Source organism: Stegostoma tigrinum, chromosome 1 (assembly GCF_030684315.1).
Source record: "Stegostoma tigrinum isolate sSteTig4 chromosome 1, sSteTig4.hap1, whole genome shotgun sequence".
NCBI lineage: Eukaryota > Metazoa > Chordata > Chondrichthyes > Orectolobiformes > Stegostomatidae > Stegostoma > Stegostoma tigrinum.
The window spans coordinates 82,682,047-82,702,270 of NC_081354.1; the positions used below are offsets into that span (position 1 = coordinate 82,682,047).

At 39.9% G+C, this 20,224-nt stretch overlaps 1 protein-coding gene across 18 annotated transcripts in view; it reads right to left on the bottom strand.

Moving 5' to 3' along the window:
- LOC125458783 (prominin-1-A-like) overlaps positions 1-20,224 on the bottom strand; it is a 240,952-nt gene that overhangs the window by 165,282 nt on the left and 55,446 nt on the right. For 14 of the 18 annotated variants that reach the window (XR_009445857.1, XR_009445860.1, XM_059646712.1 and 11 more), the window contains 2 exons: positions 3,880-3,938; positions 2,149-2,175 (listed from right to left, as the gene is read on the bottom strand). Coding sequence is in view for 16 of the 18 variants with exons in the window: in XM_059646712.1 (XP_059502695.1) it covers positions 2,149-2,175; positions 3,880-3,938 (86 nt within the window). In the remaining 2 variants the exon portion in view is untranslated. The remainder of the gene's footprint in view (positions 1-2,148; positions 2,176-3,879; positions 3,939-20,224) is intronic. The other 4 variants (XM_059646704.1, XM_059646726.1, XM_059646708.1 and 1 more) reach the window with 1 other exon arrangement.

The following is a 20,224-nucleotide window of genomic DNA, read 5'->3' on the forward strand; positions in this document are numbered from 1 at the left end:
TGTACCCGAACAAACACTGTCAGTCCAGAGCTGACCTATACAATTCCTGGCACTTGCCCCAGACATAGCAGACAAGGGCGAAATCAGCACTCAATTTTGCGGCATGGTTCTGGAGGTCCTGCTGGATGGGGCAGTGCAGACGCAGAACTTCCTTTTCCCATAGGATGAGCAGTAGAGGCCACAACACTAGACCATGCCAGCCTGATCTGAGGTTGCTACACATCCCAGGCATCTGGAGGAATGCACAGCAACTTAGGAAGATCAATGATCTTCTCAAATCCACCAGCATAAGTGCCACCATTTTCTTTCCGATGCCTCATACTCACTCTGTCACTGTTACCATAGCCACCTCCCACCAATGCTCAATCTCTATCATTCTCATTATTGCCTGCAATATCTCCTTGCTCACTGTCACCAACCCAACCCCCTACACCAATAATCCTGCACACACTCAGCACTGCCTACTCACTCTCACAGGGTACCTTCCCACGTGCACCAACTGGAACAGCTATGCCAACCTCTTTCATTCCATAATAGCTACCACTCTCTTGTTTCAGGAGAAAAGCAGACCCCAATTGTGCAGAAAGATTAAAGGTCAGCTGCTCAACATTTGGTTGTTCAACATTCAGCTCCGGCTCCTAATTCTGACCATCCCAATTGATTGACTAATCGTATCCAATCCCCTAGTCTGGTATCGAAGGCTCTCGTGGCTCACTGTACTGGGGCTTCCTGAGAAAGAACCCTCTTGGCTTTGTTGAGGTCTGTTGGCAACTATGACAAGCTTTCTACCTTGTGCCTGCACTAAAAGGCAAGGCAAGACAAGACAGAAATATTATGAGACTGCTAACACTGGCTGGGAGGACAAGCACAAAAAGGTAAGTCAGGGTAATGCCAAGGAAGGAATGCTGTGACTGTCAAGTAAGGCTTAGAGTTAGTGAGCACTATGAAAGCAAGTGAAGAGCCTAAGATGCATCCTGGTCCTGCCCATGAGCTGGGTGCATGGCTATGAGTACACAGTGTCCTTGCAGCATTATTTCAATGATAGTTGGAGTTGCAGTACAGGTGCAGCATTCAAGCGCACCTTAGGTTTTTGGACAAGCATATGGATGTACATGGAATAATGTAAGTTAGATGGGCTTCAGATCGGCACAACATCGAGGGCCAAAGGGCTGTAATGTTCTATGTTCTAAAAAGTGCAGACGTATCCTGTAAGTGGATTGAAACTGTGCCATATGTAGGAAACTGGCAATTATTTCATGCCAATATCTGTGGATGTGGAGCATTCATGCCCTGACATATCTGTGCACAGTGTCCAACATGGAGATTGCTTGGAACAAGGAGCGAGCTGATTTCACCAGGTACCCCCCTAGCTTCCATGTCAAATATGCTTGACAATGTGCACATTTAGTAAGAAAAGGGGCTGAATGTTAATGAGGCAGGTTGCGTGTTAACAGGGTTTTTACTGCTTGAAAAGCGAAAAACATGGAGCGAAAATCTCCTAATATTGAAATCAACCTCACCATGCTTCTCTTCTGATTCTGCCAAAAATCTTGCCAGAGCCCGAAACGTCAGCTTTCCTGCTCCTAAAATGCTGCTTGGCCTGCTGTGTTAATCCAGCTCCACACCTTGTTATCACACAGACCCCTATTAGTTTTCACTTTTAGTGTCCAGCTGTGCTTACATTTAAAAAAAGCATCTTTTCTCAATAAAACAGATCTACAAATGTGGGCAAAGTCTTTTTGGGATCTGGTGAATACAATTAAGTCACTTGAACAAGAAAGGGAACAACAAGGCCAAACAAGATTATGATAGAAAAACTCCAAGTATTTTGGAGAGCTCAGGCTTGCAACGCTTCCTTATTTTCCACCTAATTCACAACAATGTTATAAGTCACCTCAAATCAGGTAAGTGGCCTACTCTCTTGCACAGTACATCGTGAATAACAATGGTTGACATAAATGAGCTCTAGTTCTGCTAGTATATTGGCCTAAAAGATTAATAAATTAACTTACAGCAGAATACTTTGATCAATAGTATGTCATTTATTTTTAAACCAACAGTTTTGCATCACAGCACTTTGATGTTAAAAGTCTTATCAAAAATGTGAAGGATCATCCTACCAAAAGATTTGAGAAGGCATATATGTACCTGTAGAGTCAGAACAACCTTTTCTGGCTGGACAGCCAAAGCAGATGCATACAAACAAATGTAATGATGCATGAAAAATAAAAACAAATCAGCAAATCATCATGAATATTTGAAATGGAGCTGTAATAAAATAATCACACAAATAAATTCAGCTCAAAATGCAGGTTAATTAATTAATTAAAAAGAATCGGAAGGCTATTTAAAATTTGTAGCAAACATAATCTTTAAGCTAGTGCATCACAAAACTGATACTTCTCTACAACTTTCACAAGCTTTGGCCTGAATGTGAATTCTTCTTTTACCGTTGTGTAGTTCACCCCAGTTTCAGCCTTCCCTTTCTTCAACTTTTCTCTCTTCATTTCTGGGGATTGGCCATCAATATTCACTATAGGCCCACTGACTCCCACATCTTCCTTCACTACATTTCTTCACACACTTCTTCTTGGATGGGGTCCATTTCATTTTCACTGGCACTCTGTCTCTCTGTCACAACTGCTCTGACAATGCACTTTCCATGCCACTGCTTACTTTTCTTTCAATTGAGGAATCACCCTTCCTCCCACACATTCATAGGTGATCAACAAGGTTCCTGGCTACTTCATTTTGTACTTCTGCTCTCAGCACTTCTTCTCCTTTCCAGAAGTATGATAATGCTGCTTTTATCCTCACCTTCAACATCTGTGTCATGACCATCACTTATGCAGGGATGCCATCACCAAACACATCTTCCTTTCCACTTACAGCATTCCAAAAGGGACCATCCTTCTGCAATATCCTGGTCTAGACCTCCATCGCACCTAATAAACCATGGCATCTTCCCATGCAAATATAGGGGGTGCACACCTATTCTTTTATCACCTCCATTCTCAGTGTCCAATGTCCAACGTTCTACTCCCAAATGAAGCAGTGGCTTATTACATTTCTTTCAATTTAGTATACTGTATTCACTGCTTGCTTTGTGGTTTCTGCTACATTCCTATGTCCCAATTAGTTCATTGTGTTACAGAACATTTCCATCCAGTCTACAAGTGTTCCTTGATTTCCCAGTTACCTGTTATTTTAATTCTTCACAATCTTCTCACTCTAGTTTTCAGGTTTCAGCTTCATGTAATGGTACAATGGCACTCAAATCAAGTTTGAGGAATAACACCTTTTTTAACTGGGCATTTTACAGCATCTGGGCTCAAAACCATCTTTTAACAATATTAAATCATAACTGTAATCCCTATTTTGTTACCTTTTCTACTACGAGTCCTTTTTATTATCTCCGATGTGCTTCTCCATTTTCCTTTGATTTTTAGTTTCAAAGGTAGCTATTCAGCCATTCACACCTCCTCTAGATACATCCTTTGTGTTTTGTCCCATTACCAATCTTTTTCATTTTGTCTTATCAACATTTTTTGTATAGGATTGTCAACCTTCTATTTTGTTATTTTGTCTCCCATCCTCCCCCTTTCACTTGCTTAAAATGCATTCAGTCACTAACTTTCCCAGTTATAATCAGAAGTCTTCAAACTAGAATTTTATTATTCTGTTTCTCTCCCTAAAATACTTCTATTTCCACCAGTATTTGCTAATTTTTAAGCAAATTTGCAGAGCTGTTCAAGTACCAAAAATACTACATTTAATTTAAGAGAAGACTTATGTCTGAAGAATATGCACTAACTAGCATTATTTGAACAACATGATCAGACATTGTAATTCATGGTGATCTGACCAGCTAACAATTACCTCTTGATATTGATGTAGTACTTGTCCATAGTTCTGCTTTATTATCTCAATGATCAACTCTAAAATAGAAAAAAAATAAATTATGTACATTCAGGATCATGCTGCTTTGGTTGAAAGATTTTGTAAAATGATGTTGTTAATTTCAAAATAATACATCTATTCTGTATAAAGGAGGAGGTACTATTAGGCAGCATATTATTGTTCTGGTACGTCAATGATATATGTGAAAATTAAATCAATGCAAGAATTACCTCTTAGATATGCTATAATTTATAGCTGTTTCAGCAATCACTCATTGGACATAGTTGTGGAAATCTTAGTGCAGCACCACTCCAAAAGTGTAACAGAACCGTAGTTGATTATAGTACAGAATGAGGCCACTTCGCCCTTCATGTCAATGCCAACTCTCTGTCAGAGCAACTTTGCTGGTCCCATTCTCCATTCTTTCCCCAGAGCCCTGCAGATCTCCATCTTCAGTTGCTTACTCAATTCTCTTCAAATTCACAATTGAATCTGCTTCTGCCATACTTTCAAAAATCGTTTTTACAACATGAAAAGGTTTTCCCTCATGTTGATTATCTTAGATTGGTATCTTCTGGTTCTCGAATTCCCTGCAAATGGGAATAGTTGCTCTCTCATAATTATGTAAAGCCCCCTCTCATGACTTTAAACATCTATCAAATTTCCTTCAACTTTTTCTTCTCCAAGAACAACAGCAGATTCCAAAATCTCTCCAGGTAGCTGTGGTCTCTCATCTCTTGAACCATTCTTGTAAATCCTTTCTTCACCCTCTCTAATGTTTCACATCCACAGTATTGTGAGATAATGTAGATACAATACTTCAGTTGAGGCCAAACTAGTACTTCATACAACTTTATTATAAGTTTTGTGCTTTGAATTCTATAGCTTAAATTGAAGATCCTGTATGATTTATAATTATATATTTTTTAAACCTGCTCTGCCACCTTCAAATATCTCTGCACACAGACTACAATTGATTTCTACTTCCACATGCCCTTTAAAAATGTACCTTTACATCTCCTCAATCTTCCCACTAAAGTGCATCACTTTAAGCTCTTCTGCAATTAATTTCATCTGCCGCATGTTCATACATCAATCTATGCCCTTCAGAGGTCTATCAATATCTGCCTCACAGTTCTCAATACTCGCAAGTTTTGTACCATCTAGAAATTTTGAATATGGATTAAAGACTAGAAAAATCAATAAATGAACAAGAAAAGCAATGATTATGATACGACCTTGAAGGAACACAATTTGCTTTCATTAATCCCTCAGAGATAATGGGAACTGCAGATGCTGGAGATTCCAAGATAATAAAATGTGAGGCTGGATGAACACAGCAGGCCAAGCAGCATCTTGTGCTCCTGAGATGCTGCTTGGCCTGCTGTGTTCATCCAGCCTCACATTTTATTATCTTCATTAATCCCTGTTGTTTTTCGCTAATTAATGCATATTCATCCAAGTGACCATTCATTTTCACAGATATTATTGAAAATATTGAGCACAACTACCAGCATCTATGGAGAAAAAGGCGAGTTAATGTTTCAGGTCAATGACTTTTCATCAGAACTTGAGATAGTACTTTCTCCCTTTGTAGCTGCTGCCACAACTGCTGGTATTTCCAGCATGTCTGTTTATTTTTCAGATTTCCAGCATCTATAGTTCTTCTTGTGTTATGTGATGAGTAATTTTGGTGGATTATCATTCTAAAAGATTAACCATCACTTAGTTACTCTGACAGTCCAGAGGTTGCTGGGGTCAGCTTTAAACATGTTTTTGATCAAAGTCGTAATATTAACAATTCTCAAATCACCCAACATCACCACTGCACTTGAGAAGGATTTGAAGGTGATGCAATTGCTTCGGATACATCCTCTGATACTGTTGACCTACCAACATCAAATTCAATCAGCTATCTAAAATATTCTCTGTCTCGACCATCAAGCAAATCAACGATATACTTTATAAGATCATAAGATATAGAAACAAATTTAGGCCATTCAGCCCACCGAGTCTGCTTTACCATTCGATCATGGCTAAATCCCACTCTCTTGCCTTGTCCACATAACCCTGATCCCCTTACCAATCAAGAACCTACCTGTCTCTGTCTTAAATACACCCAATGGCTTGGCTAGAACCGTCTTCTGTGGCAATGAGTTCCACAGATTAACCACCCACTGCCTGAAGAAATTTCTCCTCTTCTCAGTTCAAAAGGGTTCTCCCTTCACTTTGAGGCTGTGCCCTCAAGTCCTGGTCTCTCCTATTAATGGAAACACCTTCTCTATATCCATTGTATCCAGGCATCTCAGTATTCTGTAAATTTCAATGAGATCCACCCAAATCCTTCTAAATGCCACTGAGTACAGAACCGGAATCCTCAACCGGTCCTCATATGACGAATCCTTAATTCCCGGGATCATTCTTTTGAGCCTCATCTGGACACAGCTGCAAGACTAATGCATCCTTCCTTACATTCAGGGCCCAAAACTGCTCACAATATTTCAAATCTGCTCTGACCAAAGCCTTATCCAGCCTCTGCAGTACATCTCTGCTCTTGTATTCAAACTCTTTCAAAATTAATACTAACATACTAACTTCCTAACTGCCAACTGAACTGGCATGTTAACCTTGAGCAAATCCTAAACAAGGACTTTTAAGTCCCTATGTGCTTTTGATTTCCAAAGCCTTTTCCCATTTAGAAGATAGTCTATGCCTCTATTCTGCCGATCAAAGTACATAACCTCACATTTTCCTACATTGTATTTCGTCAGTCACTTATTCGCTCACTCTCCTCGTCTATCCAAGTCCTTTTGCCTCCCTGTTTCCTCAACACTGCCTGAACCTCCACCTATCTTTACGTCACCTGCAAATGAAGCAACAATGCCCTTGTTCATTGTCCAGATCATTAAAGTAAAATGTGAATAATTGTGGCCCTAACAGGGACCCCTGCGGAATTCCACTAGTCACTGGCTGCAATCCTGAAAATGACACCATTATCCCCAGTCTGTACCTTCTGCCAGTCAGCCAATTCTCTATCCATGCCAGTATCTTGCCCCTAACACCATGGGCTTTTATCTTGTTTAGCAGTCTCCTGTGTGGCACCATTTCAAAGGCCTTAACTGCAATTTATCAGCTCAAAAAAACACAAATAGATTTGTCAGGAATAGCCTCACCTTACTAAGTTGTGCTAACTCAGCTCTATTTTACAATGTACTTTCGAGTACTCCGAAATTTCATCCTTAATAATGGACTCTAAATCTTTCTAACAACCGAGCTCAAGCTAACCAGCCTATAATTTGATTTTATTTGATTTATTGTTGTCATAAATACCTAAGTACAGTGAAACGTTTTGTTTTGCGTGCAGCACAGGCAGGTCATAAGATACACGGACAGTTAGATCACTGGGTGTTTAGATAGACTGAAGCATAAATTGAGGTTTAAAAGTGCAGCATGGTTGTAAGAGACGTGAGAATAAGATCTGCTATGGAGAGCTCACAAAGAGTCACCCGGTGTTGGCGCCATCTTGAAACTTGTCCTATTTTCCGCTTCCCTCCCTTCTTAAAGAGGTGTTAAGTTAGCCATTTTCCAGTCTTCCGGGATTCTCCCTGGCTCCAGTGATTCCAAAAAATTCACCACAAATGCTTCCATAATCTCCTCAGCCATCTCCATCAGAATGTTAGGGTGTAGTCCATCTAGTCCAGGTAATGTATCCACCTTTAGACCTTCCAGCTTCCTCAGCACCTTCTCCTTAGTGATGGTCATTCTGCTCACCTCTGATGCAAAGTACCAACTCTGCCATTTCTTTGTTCCTATTTACTACCACCCAACCTCATTTTCCAGCAGTCCAATGTCCACGGTTACCTCTTAGATACCAAAAAAACACTCTTGCAATCTGTTTTCATTTTACTAGCTAGCTTACCCTCATATTTCATCTTCTCTCCCTCCCCCAGACCGCACCCCACCATTGTTTTTTTTAAGCTATCCTCTGCTGGTTTTTTAAAGTGTTCAGAATCCTCTGGATTTCTAATCTTTACCACCTTGTATGCTTTGCCTTTTGCTTTTATGCTGTCACCGTTTTCCCTTGTCAATCATGTTACTCCACCCTCCCCTGCATATGTTCCGTCTTATTTGGGATGAATTTCCCAAGTCATTATTACCTCCCTGAATTACTCCCCAGAAGCTCCTGCCATTGTTGCTCCTCCATCTTCCCTACTAGGCTCCCCTTCTAACCAACTCTAGCTACCTCCTCCATCATGTCATTATAGTTACCTTTACACAATTGTAATACTGTTACATTTGATTCCACTTTCTCCATCACAAACTACAAATTATAGAATGAATGCTATCATATTTGGTCTCTGCCCAGGGGTTTCTTCACCTTCAGGCCCTTCATCAAGTCTTCCTCATTACACATTACCAAATCCAGAATTACCTTTTTCCTAGTGGGCCCTTCCATAAGCTGCTCCTAAAAAACATCTTGTAGATATCTCTAATTCCTTTTCTTAGAATCCCGATTTTTCCTGTCTGTATGCATATTTAAGTATCCATGATCATTGCAATAATGCCTTTTATACATGTCTTTTCTATATCCTGATATGAATTCTGCCCCACATCCTGACTACTGCTAGGAGGGGGGTTGTACATATCTCTCATCAAGGTTTTTTTCCCCTCTTGTGATTCCTCAAATCCACCCTCACAGATTCTATGCCTTCTGACTCTGTATCACTTCTTGCTATCAAGTTAATTTCATTTTTTTTAATACAGAGGCAACCCTTCCCCCTCTGCCCATCTGTGTGTCCTTTGATATTTAGCTACCAACCCCAAACCCCTTGTAGCCACATCTCGATAATACCCACAATATCGTCCCTGCCAATTTCAATCAACACTACAAGCTCATTTATCTTGTTGAGTATATTGTGCACATTTATGTGCAAAACCTCAGTTGATTGTCCCCATTCTCATCATTGTTCCCTTGTCTGATATGCCTGAACTTAGACTTCTGACTCTTTCCATACTCTCTGTCCTGTTACTTGTTCTGGAAACTTTAATAATCCATTTTAAGATATCCAGCAACTCATTCTCTGTAATATGCACATTTTTGAAGATATTGCTTTTATTTCCCCAAGTTTTCTAGCTTCCACATCGTTCTCCACAGTAAGCACTGATGCAAAATTCTCGTTTAGTATCTCACCCATCTCCTGCAGTTCCACACATATCCAGTTTTGCTGATATTTAAGAAGCCCTTTTCTCTCTCCAGTTACTCTTTTGTCCTTAAAGTACTTGTAGAAACCCTTTGGATTCTCCTTAATCCTATTTGCAGCATGGTGGCTCAGTGGTTAGCACCGCTGCCTTACAGTGTCATGGATGTGGGTTTGATTCTACCCTCAGGTAACTGTCTATGTGGAGTTTGCACTTTCTCCCTGTGTCTGTGTGGGTTTCTTTCAGGTGCTCTGGTTTCCTGTCACGGTCCAAAGATGGTCCATTTCTGAAGAAAGGTCCAGACCGAAAACGTTAGCTTAACTTCTCCTCTGACGCTGCTTGGCCTACTGTGTTCATCCACTCTACACCTTGTTATCTCAGATTCTCCAGCATCAGCAGTTCCTACTATCTCCCTACATTGCCTAGCCTTGTCTTCTCTTGATCCTAAATAACTCAAGCTACATCCAAAATTAGAAAGGTGGTAACGTCTATTTTGTGTGGAAGCAGCTGCTCACTGACTTGGCTGTCAATTAAGGCTCTTAGTCAGCTTGTCAAGCCAATTGACTCAAAACAGCAGACCAAATTTCAAGAATACAATTATTTGTGGGTTCTACAAATCGAAGAAGTTAAAAGCAAATTATTAATCTTTTTGTTTAGAAAGTGAAATGGTGTGGTGTAACTTCATTCAGTTAATAAACTGGAATTCAAAATACTTTTCAAAAAGTTAACGATATTCCTCAATAACATAACATTCACGGTCATAATAGTAGCATAGAACCTGGATCTGCACATGGTGAAACACCACATAAAAATGGTGATGAGCCAGAACAGGATACAGGGAGAGTAGGTAGGAAAGCCTTCCCAGTAGCAAGGGATGCCACATTAAGGTGAATAGCAGAAGAAGCATCACAATGAAGAACTTCTTACAAGTGTGTTTAGAATCAACAATACAATGCCTAAGTGAAGGGTGGAGGCAATTTCAATTGTTGCTTTCAAAGTGAATTGGGTGATTAATATAAAAGAAAAAATATGCAGGGCTACAAGGAAAGGAAAAGGAAGTGGGACTAAGTGGGTTTCTGTTGCAGAAAACTGGCACAGCATACTTGGGCGAATGGCTTCTTTCTGTGCTATATCCATTCTAGCTTACCAGAGGGCAAGGTCACATGCGCGTTCTACTGCACTGGATAAGCATTTCACTGGGTGAACTAAAAAGGATGATTAATAAGTAATTCTTGGTGTATTAATCTGTATTCGGGTTTGCTAGCAGGCAACATCAAGAAATATGGTACATTCTGTGTCAGCTGTGTACAAAGCTTAAAGCACATCCTTTCATGAATGTACGCAGAGCACATTAGTGGGCCCAACATGATGCAATGTCTGATGGACAATGTCTCAACTTGTACTGTAGCATTAGCAGAAGGCACTCAATGTCTGGATGGTGCATTGGCAAATCAGACTAATATCATAAAATGTCAGCTTTTTGTCATGCAAATGCAGACTGCTGTCATCACAGCTATGAATTACTATATTTAAAAAGGGCTCACGAGGTGTCACAAGAATTCAGAGCTCTGTCCTTTAAGAGATCAAAAGGATTAGTCAGGTTGGTAAGCAAGCAATTTTTACCTGGGAGAATGACTCAATGGATGAAACAAGCATTTGGCATATGTAGAGGAAAGTAAAGCAGAAAATCAGCTGCAAAACTGCGATGAAACAGAACACCTGAGTGAGCAGATCCGACCGCAGGCATGAAACTACACAAACTTACTGAAAGGCCCTCCATGCCGACTGGAAAATACACTGCTGCAATGCTACTCCATGGCCAGCACTGCATTCAGAACTGGCACAAAGGGTTGGGTTCACCTAAGAGTTAAACCTGGTAGCTGATAGAGGTGAGAGTGAATGCCCTTGACATCTAGGTTGCGTTCTACTGAGTGTTACATCAAGGAGCTTGAGAAATACTGGAATCATTGGGAATTGAGGAAAACTCTTCGCTGATTGGAGTAATACTTGGTGCAATGAAAGATGACTGCAGCTGTTGGAGGCGAGTCATCTCAGATCAAGGACATCAATACCCTGTTTCTCAGGGTAATGTTCGAGGCACAATCATTATCAGCTGCTTTATCAATGACACTCCCTCTACCATAACATCTGAAGTGAGCATGTTCACTGATGGTTGTGCAATGTTCAGCACCTTTTGTGACTCCTCATAAACCTAAGCGTTCCATGTTCAAATGCAACAAGATTTGGATAATATCCCTTGAGCTGACAAGTGGCAAGTAAAATTCATGCCACACAAATGCCAGGCAAAGACTATCTCCAATATGAGACAATCTAATTACTGCCCTTAACATTAAATTATGTTAGCATCCACTGAATCCCCCACTAGCAATATCCTGGGGTTACCATTGACCAAAAACACAACTGGATTCACCATTTAATTACAGTGGCTACAAGAGCAGGGCAGAGGTTAGGAATACTGCTGCGAGTAACTCATTTCCTGACTCCCCAGAGCCTGTCACCACCACAAGACACAAGTCAAGAGTGTGATGGAATACACCCCACTTGCCTGGGTGGGTGCAGCTCCAACAACACTGAAGACAATTGATACCATCCAGGTCAAAGCAGCCCACTTGATTGATACCAATCCACAAGCATTGACTTCCTCCACCATTGCTGCTCAGTAGCAGCAGTGTGCACTTTCTACAAGATGCACTGCAGAAATTCACCAAAGAGCCTTGGACAGCCCTTCCAAAGCCCCAACCACTTCCATCTAGATGGCAGCAGATAAATGGGAACTCCACACCTGCAAGTGCTACTCCAAGCCACTCACCATACTGACTTGGAAATATATCACCATTCCTTCACTGTCACTGGGTCTAAATCCTGCAATTCCCTCTCTACGAGCATTATGTATTAACCGACAGCACATGGACTACAGGGGTTCAAGTAAGTAGCTTACCACCACCTTCTCAAGGGTAGCTAGAGACAAGCAACAAATGCTGGCAGCCAGCGATATCCAAGTCCCATGAGTGAATAAAAAAAAAAGTTGTGGCATAACATCACCATTACAACAACTTCTACAAGCGCCAACAATAGGATATTGTAATCACTCACCATTTTAAAACATGGTACATGGATATAGATGCTTCTGCTCATGAGGCGACATTGCATTAGAATGAGAAATCCCAACCAGAATTTGACCAGAGTTGGGGCGTGCGTGGGGAGCTATCAAAGACTTAGTTTAACCCATTGATCTAGAATTTCTACAAAGCAGAATAAACAGATCAAAGTAAGTGAAGGAATTATCCATTCCCAGTCCAGTTACTAAACTACTCACGTGCAACAGGATCAATAGTAATTTTTTTAATCACAGAATCAGCAGCCGTTATTTGAAAGCTGTTACTCAAGTAAAAGCTACCATTTAATGGTTTCAGAGACAGTAGGAACTGCAGATGCTGGAAAATCTGAGATAACAAGGTGTAGAGCTGTATGAACACAGCAGGCCAAGCAGCATCGACTCTTCTTGGCCCGAAACGTCAGCCTTCCTGCTCCTCTGATGCTGCTTGGCCTGCTGTGTTCATCCTGCTCTGCACTTTGTTACTATTTAATGGTCTTCTCTTTTTTAAATGCTCCAGTATTACAAGCATTAATTAACTTTGACACCTTTTTAAACAGATGATAGTGTGGAGGCATTTTGTCAAGTACACAATTGATATACACATGTCAAAAGAAAAATAACCACATTAAATATTTGAAATTCATCTTGCAGCAAATAGAATACTGTAGGAATTCAATCAGCGATACAATGTAGTTACTGTATTTTAAGACCAATTTTCCATTTTTACCATTTTTCCTCCATAATAGTACATTAGAGTCCAAATGTAAGCTTTAATTGTTGTTGTTTGTGGCTTGTTTTTGATCTGATGCTACTAGCTGGGGGCAATATGATAAGGTTAAATGTGCCATGAAAGGGAAATGGTATAGTGGTCGTATATTATCCCAGAGTAAGTGTTAGCTAATTCCAATTGCTGTCAATCGCATGCCACTGGAATACTCCAAGCAAGTAATTGGTTCACTCTTTTAATACAGCCAACATGCATTGCAAAACATATTATTTAAAGTAGTCTGGCAACAGATGTTACTTGACTGAAATTAAAAGCTCTCTTGAGAACAGACATCAACGTTGGAACAGATATCAAATTGTTGATGGTAATTGTGCATACTTACATGCACAAACTTAACAGATTAATGAATATCTACAAATGTTGCCATTCTCCAGTAATGCATTGGTTCAGACTTTAGAGAAAGAATTTATGTTGATACTGACTGCATTGTCAGTATAAAAGGGAAATTAAACAGCAAATCTTCCTTTCTGCACACAATTAAAAGTGGAAATCAAAAGTTGCTCTATTAATATCAAATGAATCTCAGCATCCAAATGCATGAAATTTGTTTATTTTAACAGATCAGGTAGCACAGTTAATTTGTTAGTGACCTAATAATTCAGATTCTGATTCTATACCTTATGGTCTCATTAGCCTGATGGTATTAGGGACACAAGACCAGAGACCATTATGACACTTAATTAAATAAATCTGGTTCACTAATGTCCATTAAGGAAGGAAAGCTGTTGTTCATACCTTCTTCTGCCTACATTCAACTCTAAACTTCCAGTAAAATGCATGACTCTTAATAGCACCCTGAAATGGCTATCAAGCCACCAGTGCAGACAGTCAGCAGCTTGCAAGCCTGGTCAGACCACATGTGGAAGCCCCCTGCGCTGATTTATATGACGCAATGTTCATTTGTGATCTGTTTATTGACTGTAATGTTTATCCTTTTAACTTTATTTCTTATTTTGTAACTTATATTATGAATCACTGAAAGGCAATGTAATTTCTTTTTCATTATTTCTCTATTTTTTATCTAAGATTTGTACCCAGATACTTTGTACCTAAGATAGCATCGTCAAAGGCAACACAGTAAACTTTTCACTGTATTCCTGTACTTGAGTAGACATGACAATAAACTAATACTGAAAAAAGTTCTAAAATTGTGTCACAAAAAAAAAGGTGTGGCAAAAATAAAATTCGGCAGACGACCCAAAACTGACACGGGCATTAGACATGACAAAGGTAAAACAGCCATGGGAGCATGGCAAAATCCACTTCTCAAACATTTGGTGACTGCTGTCCAAATAGGAAGATCTGTCGCATAGTCTAGTCAGACAAAAACCCTGATATTATCATTACTCAGAATCATACCTTACAGGCAAAGTCCCAAACACTTCCATCACCATCTCAGACTATATTCTGTTGCCTTGACAGGGCAGAATTGCCAGCATAGGTGGTACACTGAGATACAGTTGGCTGGTTATGCCATTAAGCATCCTCAACCTCAATACTGCCCTCTATAAGCCAAAGGTATCAAGTCAAATATCGTCAAAGAAAACTCCTGGTGAGTACACGTATAACTAATAAATCACAATTAAGTATTCCTTGTTGAACATCTTTTGGAAGAAGCAAGGAGTTAACAAGGGCATATAAGTATTCCAGTTTGGAATCTTCAATACTTGATACCGCAATTGGCTTAGTAACACTACAAATAGTAAAATCCTTAAAGACATAGCAGCCAAAAAGGACCTGCAGCAATTGATGAGAAAACAACAGCAAAAAATGTCTTCATAAAACCATATAGTTTCACAACACATGAAGAGGTACTTCAGCTCTCTGTTACTATGATTATTCAAGTCTTCATATAAGTACTTCGGAAATGTTGTGAGGTTTCCCAGCTCTACCCTTTCAGGCATTGAGTTCCAGAACAAAGCTTTTCACTGTACTTCAGTCCAGGTGACAAAAAATCAATCAATAAATCATCCACCCTTTGGGTAAAAACAATTTCCTCAAATCCCCTTAAAACCTCTCACCCCTTAACTTTAATCTATGCCACCAGTTACTGGGCCCCCTACTAAGGGTAAGTGTTTCTACCAATCTACACTATGTACGTCCCTCGTAATTTTGTACACCTCAAAAACAAGCCCCATCAGCCTTCTAAACCCAACTTATCTAGTCTCTCTTCATAGCTGAAACTTTCTAGCACATGCAACATCCTGGTGAACATCGCTTCTGTACTCTCTCTGATGCAATCATATCTTTCCTATACTGTGATGTCCAGAACTGCACACAGCACTCTTAATTGTGGTCTATCTAACAGCTTATACAGCGCCCTGTTCTGGTATTCAATAGCTTTACTAGTGAAGGCAAATATCCCATATGTCTTCTTAGCCTCTTTATCTGCCTGTCCTTCCTCCTTCAGGATCTATGACAAGGTCCCGCGAGGCAGGCTGGTCCAGAAGAATTAAATCATAAGAGATCCATGATGGGTTGCTAAGTTAGATGCAAAATTGGCTTGGTCATAGAAAATGGAGGATAGTTGTGGATGGATATTTTTCTGACAGGAGGACTGTGACCAATCTGTGTTAGTGGACATTAGTGAACCAGATTTATCTAAGCAACAGTGTTGGGATCTCTGTTGTTTGTAATATATACAAATGATTTGGATGAAAATGTAGGTGGCGTAATTAGTAAGTTTGGTGACAACATGAAAATTGGTGGATCTGTGGATAGTGAGGAAAATTGTCAAAGGATATAGGAGGATATAAACAGTTCGAAAGTTGGGCAGAGAAATAGCAAATGGAGTTTAATCTGCCAAGTGCAAGGAAATGCATTTTGGAAGGTCAAATTCTACAGGAAAGCATGCAATAATAGAACGCTGAGGAGTATTGATATACAGAGGGATATAGAAGTGCTAGTCCATAGCTCCCTAAAAGTGGCAATACAAGTGGATAAGGCTGTAAAGGTGAATAGCATGCTTGCCTTCATTGGAGAATTAAAAATAAAATTTGGCAAGACAGATTGCAACTGTATAAAACTACAGTTCAGCCACAACTGCAGTACTGTGTGCAGTTCCAGTCACCACAGTATAGGAAGGATGTAGAGGGTGCAGAAGAGGTTTACCAGGATGTTGTCTGGATTGGCGTGTACTAGCTGTAAGGACAGGTTGGACAAATTTGGATTGTTTTCGCTAGAGCATCAGAGGCCGATGTGCGACCTGATAGTAGTATACAAAATTATGACAGGCACAGATAGGGTGGAAAATGAGGTATTTTTCCCATGTCAAATACTAAGGCACATTAGTTTAAGGTTAGACAGAGGAAGTTTAAAGGAGATATGGAGGCAAGTTTGTTTTAATGCAGAGAGTGGTAGGTGCCTGGAGCGCACTGCTGGGGAGGTGGCAGAAGCAGACACAGTAGAAACATGCAATAGGCATTTAGACAGACACATGAACCATCAGGCAATACAGGGATATTGACTATGTGCAGGCAAATGGGATTAGTTTAGAATGGCATCATGGCCAGCATGGACATGGTCTGTGCTATACTGTTCTACGTTCTAATGACTTGTACACCAAGGTCCCTCTGATCCTCTGCACTTCTAATGGTCCGACCATTCATTGTGTATTCCCCTGCCTTATTAATCTTGCAAAAATGCATCACCATTTCAAGATTAAATTCCATTTTCCACCATCCTCCCCAACTGGCCAGCCTATCCAGAGCTTCCTTTTGTCTAAAGCATCCCTCCTCACTGCTTCCAACACCACAGTTTTAATGGTATCTGTGATCTTACTGTTCAAACTTTCTACATTCATGTCTAAATCATTAATATACGCTATATATTTATCCCATCTTCAATAGCCGACTTGTCACAAATGTATCTCATCATGACAGTATAGTTAGTGACAACAGCACTGTCCTTGACTGCCACACTGTCCTTGTCGATTCTAATCTTCAGACTGAGGACATCCTTCATTGTACTGTGTAGCATTGCTACCATGCTAACAGATTCATCAGCTCAAAAGGGGCACCTATTTGGCAGTGTGCATCCATCATCAGCAGCAGCAGCAAAACTACATTTCCTTCAATACACAACTGTCATCAAGCCAGGGATCAAATACTGGTTCTATGCGGTTATGATTCAAACTAATGATACGACTGAACAAGTCAGATTTCAAATTAAACTTGGCTTGCTGGGGATTGTATACTAGCACAGATGGTGGATTGACTAACTAATTGAAGTCAGACACTCAGACTGAAATTACTGGAACAACTCAACAGGCCTGGCAGCATCTGTGGCGACAAGTGTTTTTGTGTCACTGGACGTGAAACATTAATTGCGCTTTCTCTCCACAGATGCTGCCAGAACTGCTGAGTTTTTCCAGCAATTTCTGTTTGTGTTTCTGATTTCCACAATCTTCAATTCTTTGTTTTTTTTCAATACAAGTCCAAGAGTTGGGATATGAGGGTACTTTCAGGATGGCAAACTAACTTGTGGTGTACGTTGGTTATCAGAGCCGGGGCCACAATTACTTACAATATATATTAATGACTTGGGTGAGGAAAGTGAATGCAGTACAGTCTTATGTACGGTTGACTCAAAAACAGGTCAGAAAGTAAGTAGCGAGGATGACACAAAGGGTCTGCAGGGGGATACAGAGAGGTTAAGTGAATGGGCAATAACATAGCAGATGGAATGTAATGTGGGGAAATATGCAATTATGCACTTTGGCAGGAAGACTAGAAGAACCGATTTTTTTTAATGGAGAAAGACTGCATTAGGCTATAGAACAAAGAGATTTGGGAGCTTCACTGATGAATCACAAATGCTAAGATCCAAATTGATGTTCTGATGAAGGGTCCTCAGACCCAAAATGTTAACACTGACTTTTTCTTTACAGATGCTGCCAGATCTACTGAATTTTTCCAGCAATTTCTGTTTTTGATCCAAATTCAGCAGGTAATAGGGAAGGCAAATAGAGTGTTGCCCTCTATTTCAAAGGGAATGGGAGTATCAAAGCAGGGAGATTTTGCTAAAGCTATATAAGGATTAGTCAGATCACAGCTGGAGTACTGTGGGCAGTCTAAGGAAAGATATACTGGTATTGCAGGCAGCCCAGAAATGATATACTAAACTGATACCAGGCATAGAGGGACTATGTTACGGGGAGAATTTGAGTAGATTGGATCTGTACTCACTGGAATATAGAAGAATGGGAGGTGACCTCACTGAAAAATTAAAGATTCTTAGAGGACTTGACTCATGGATGTAGAAAGGTTGTTTACCCTGTGTAAGAGTCCAGAACTACAGGACATAATCTCAGAATAAAGGGTCACAAATTTAAAACAGATATGAGGAATTTCTTCTCTTAGAAGTTGTGAATCCATGAAATTCTTTACAATGGAGAGTTATTGATGTTGGGTCATTAAGTATATTTCAAGGCTGAGATAGACAGATTTTAAATCCTTTAAGACAATCAAGAGTTATGGGGAAAAGGCAGGAAAACGGAGTTGAGGATTCACAGATCAGCCAAGATTTCTTTGAATGGTGGAGCAGGCTAGATGGGCTGAATGGCGTTTTTCTGCTCCCATGTTTTATGGACTTATAGTTTTGTTTTCAGTTAACATGGTGGTCAGTCACAGAGGCAGTTACATGAGGTTGCAGGGCTTCTCGAGCAACAAGCATTTAATGCACATAAGATGAAAACAAAAACAAAAGCTATCTAGATATAGAAGACAGCTTAGAAAAATCTTCTAACATACAGCAAAACAAAACTTTCAAGCTATTTCCCAATGCCATCAACTTAGAAAGATGTAAGGGCAGATAAATTACCTAACGTATGAAATCTTTAGTTCTATTTAATCAATTCTCCACGGTTTCTTCCCTATGAACTAGGGAGTTTCCTAACATGAAAACTACAAAACTGACAGCTTGACCTGCAGATTTCTAATAGCCTGCAGATTTCTAACAAAACCTTTCTGGTTTGGAAGCTGCACAAGCTAAATATTTCTACTGAGATGACTGTGTTTTCCCTGTGCTGTTCCGTACTCCTTTAAGGAGATAAATTAAATTTGCTTCCAACTCAAGTTAGGTATCCTTCAAGTGCCTTACAAACTTTCTACCTCTGGGTTTTTTAAGCAGAAGTAAATCCTTGATGGGTAATGGACTTTAGTGTTCACCCACCTTTAGTTTATTCATTCATGGGATGAGGACATCGCTGGCTAGGTAGCATTTATTGCCCATCCATAATTGCCCAGAAGGCAGTTAAGAATCACCCACATTGCTGTGGGTTAGGAATGACATGTAGGCCAGACCAGGTAAGGATGGCAGTTTCTTTCCCTAAAGGACATTAGTGAACCAGATGGGTTTTTTTCCAACAATCGACAATAGATTCATTAGACTTTTAATTCCAGATATTTATTGAATTCAAATTCCACCATCTGCCATGGCAGAATTCGAACCCGAATCCCCAGAACATTTTCTGGGTCTCCAGATTAATAGTCCAGTGATAATAACATGAAGCTATCGCCTCCCCGGTTATATCAGTCCCCAGAATCTCTCTGGTAGTCCCTCTGGCCAATGTAGCAAGTGTTCAGGAACACCTTTACCTGCAAGCCTCTCTAAGTCACACATAATTCTGATATGGAAATATATTGTCATTCTTTCATCAAAACTGACAGTATCAGAAACTCCCTGTTCAGTAGCACAGTTACGATAACACTACACACATGAAAGGGTGAAGAAGGCATACATCAATATACATTCAGGATCAATAGCAAGGGTGAGAAGAACTGAACCCACTAAACATGCCAGAAGACGCAGGCATTTTCCATTCAAGTGCACGTGAACTTTCAATGGTATGCTAAGTCTTAATGACTGCAAACATCCTCCAGCACTGAAAATTTACTTTTATAAGTGTAGAGTATCACCCCTTCTGATTTCCATTCCAGTTGAAGATTTTAAAACATTTTAAAATTTGTTTGATTTGTCTCTTTCTGTCTCTTAATTTTATTTCACTTTATAAAAATAATTTGCACTGAATTAAATATTTTAGTTTATACCCTGAGTATAGACTCTGAATAACTCAGTAAGGATTTATCAAACAAAATGTTTAAGAAAACACGTCTGCTTTATTAACATCGGTTGTGAATACAGAAATCCGTTAATTAAGCCAAAGTATCCAGACAATCTACCTGTATATGTAAATGCACTGAATAGTGAGTATCTTTCAT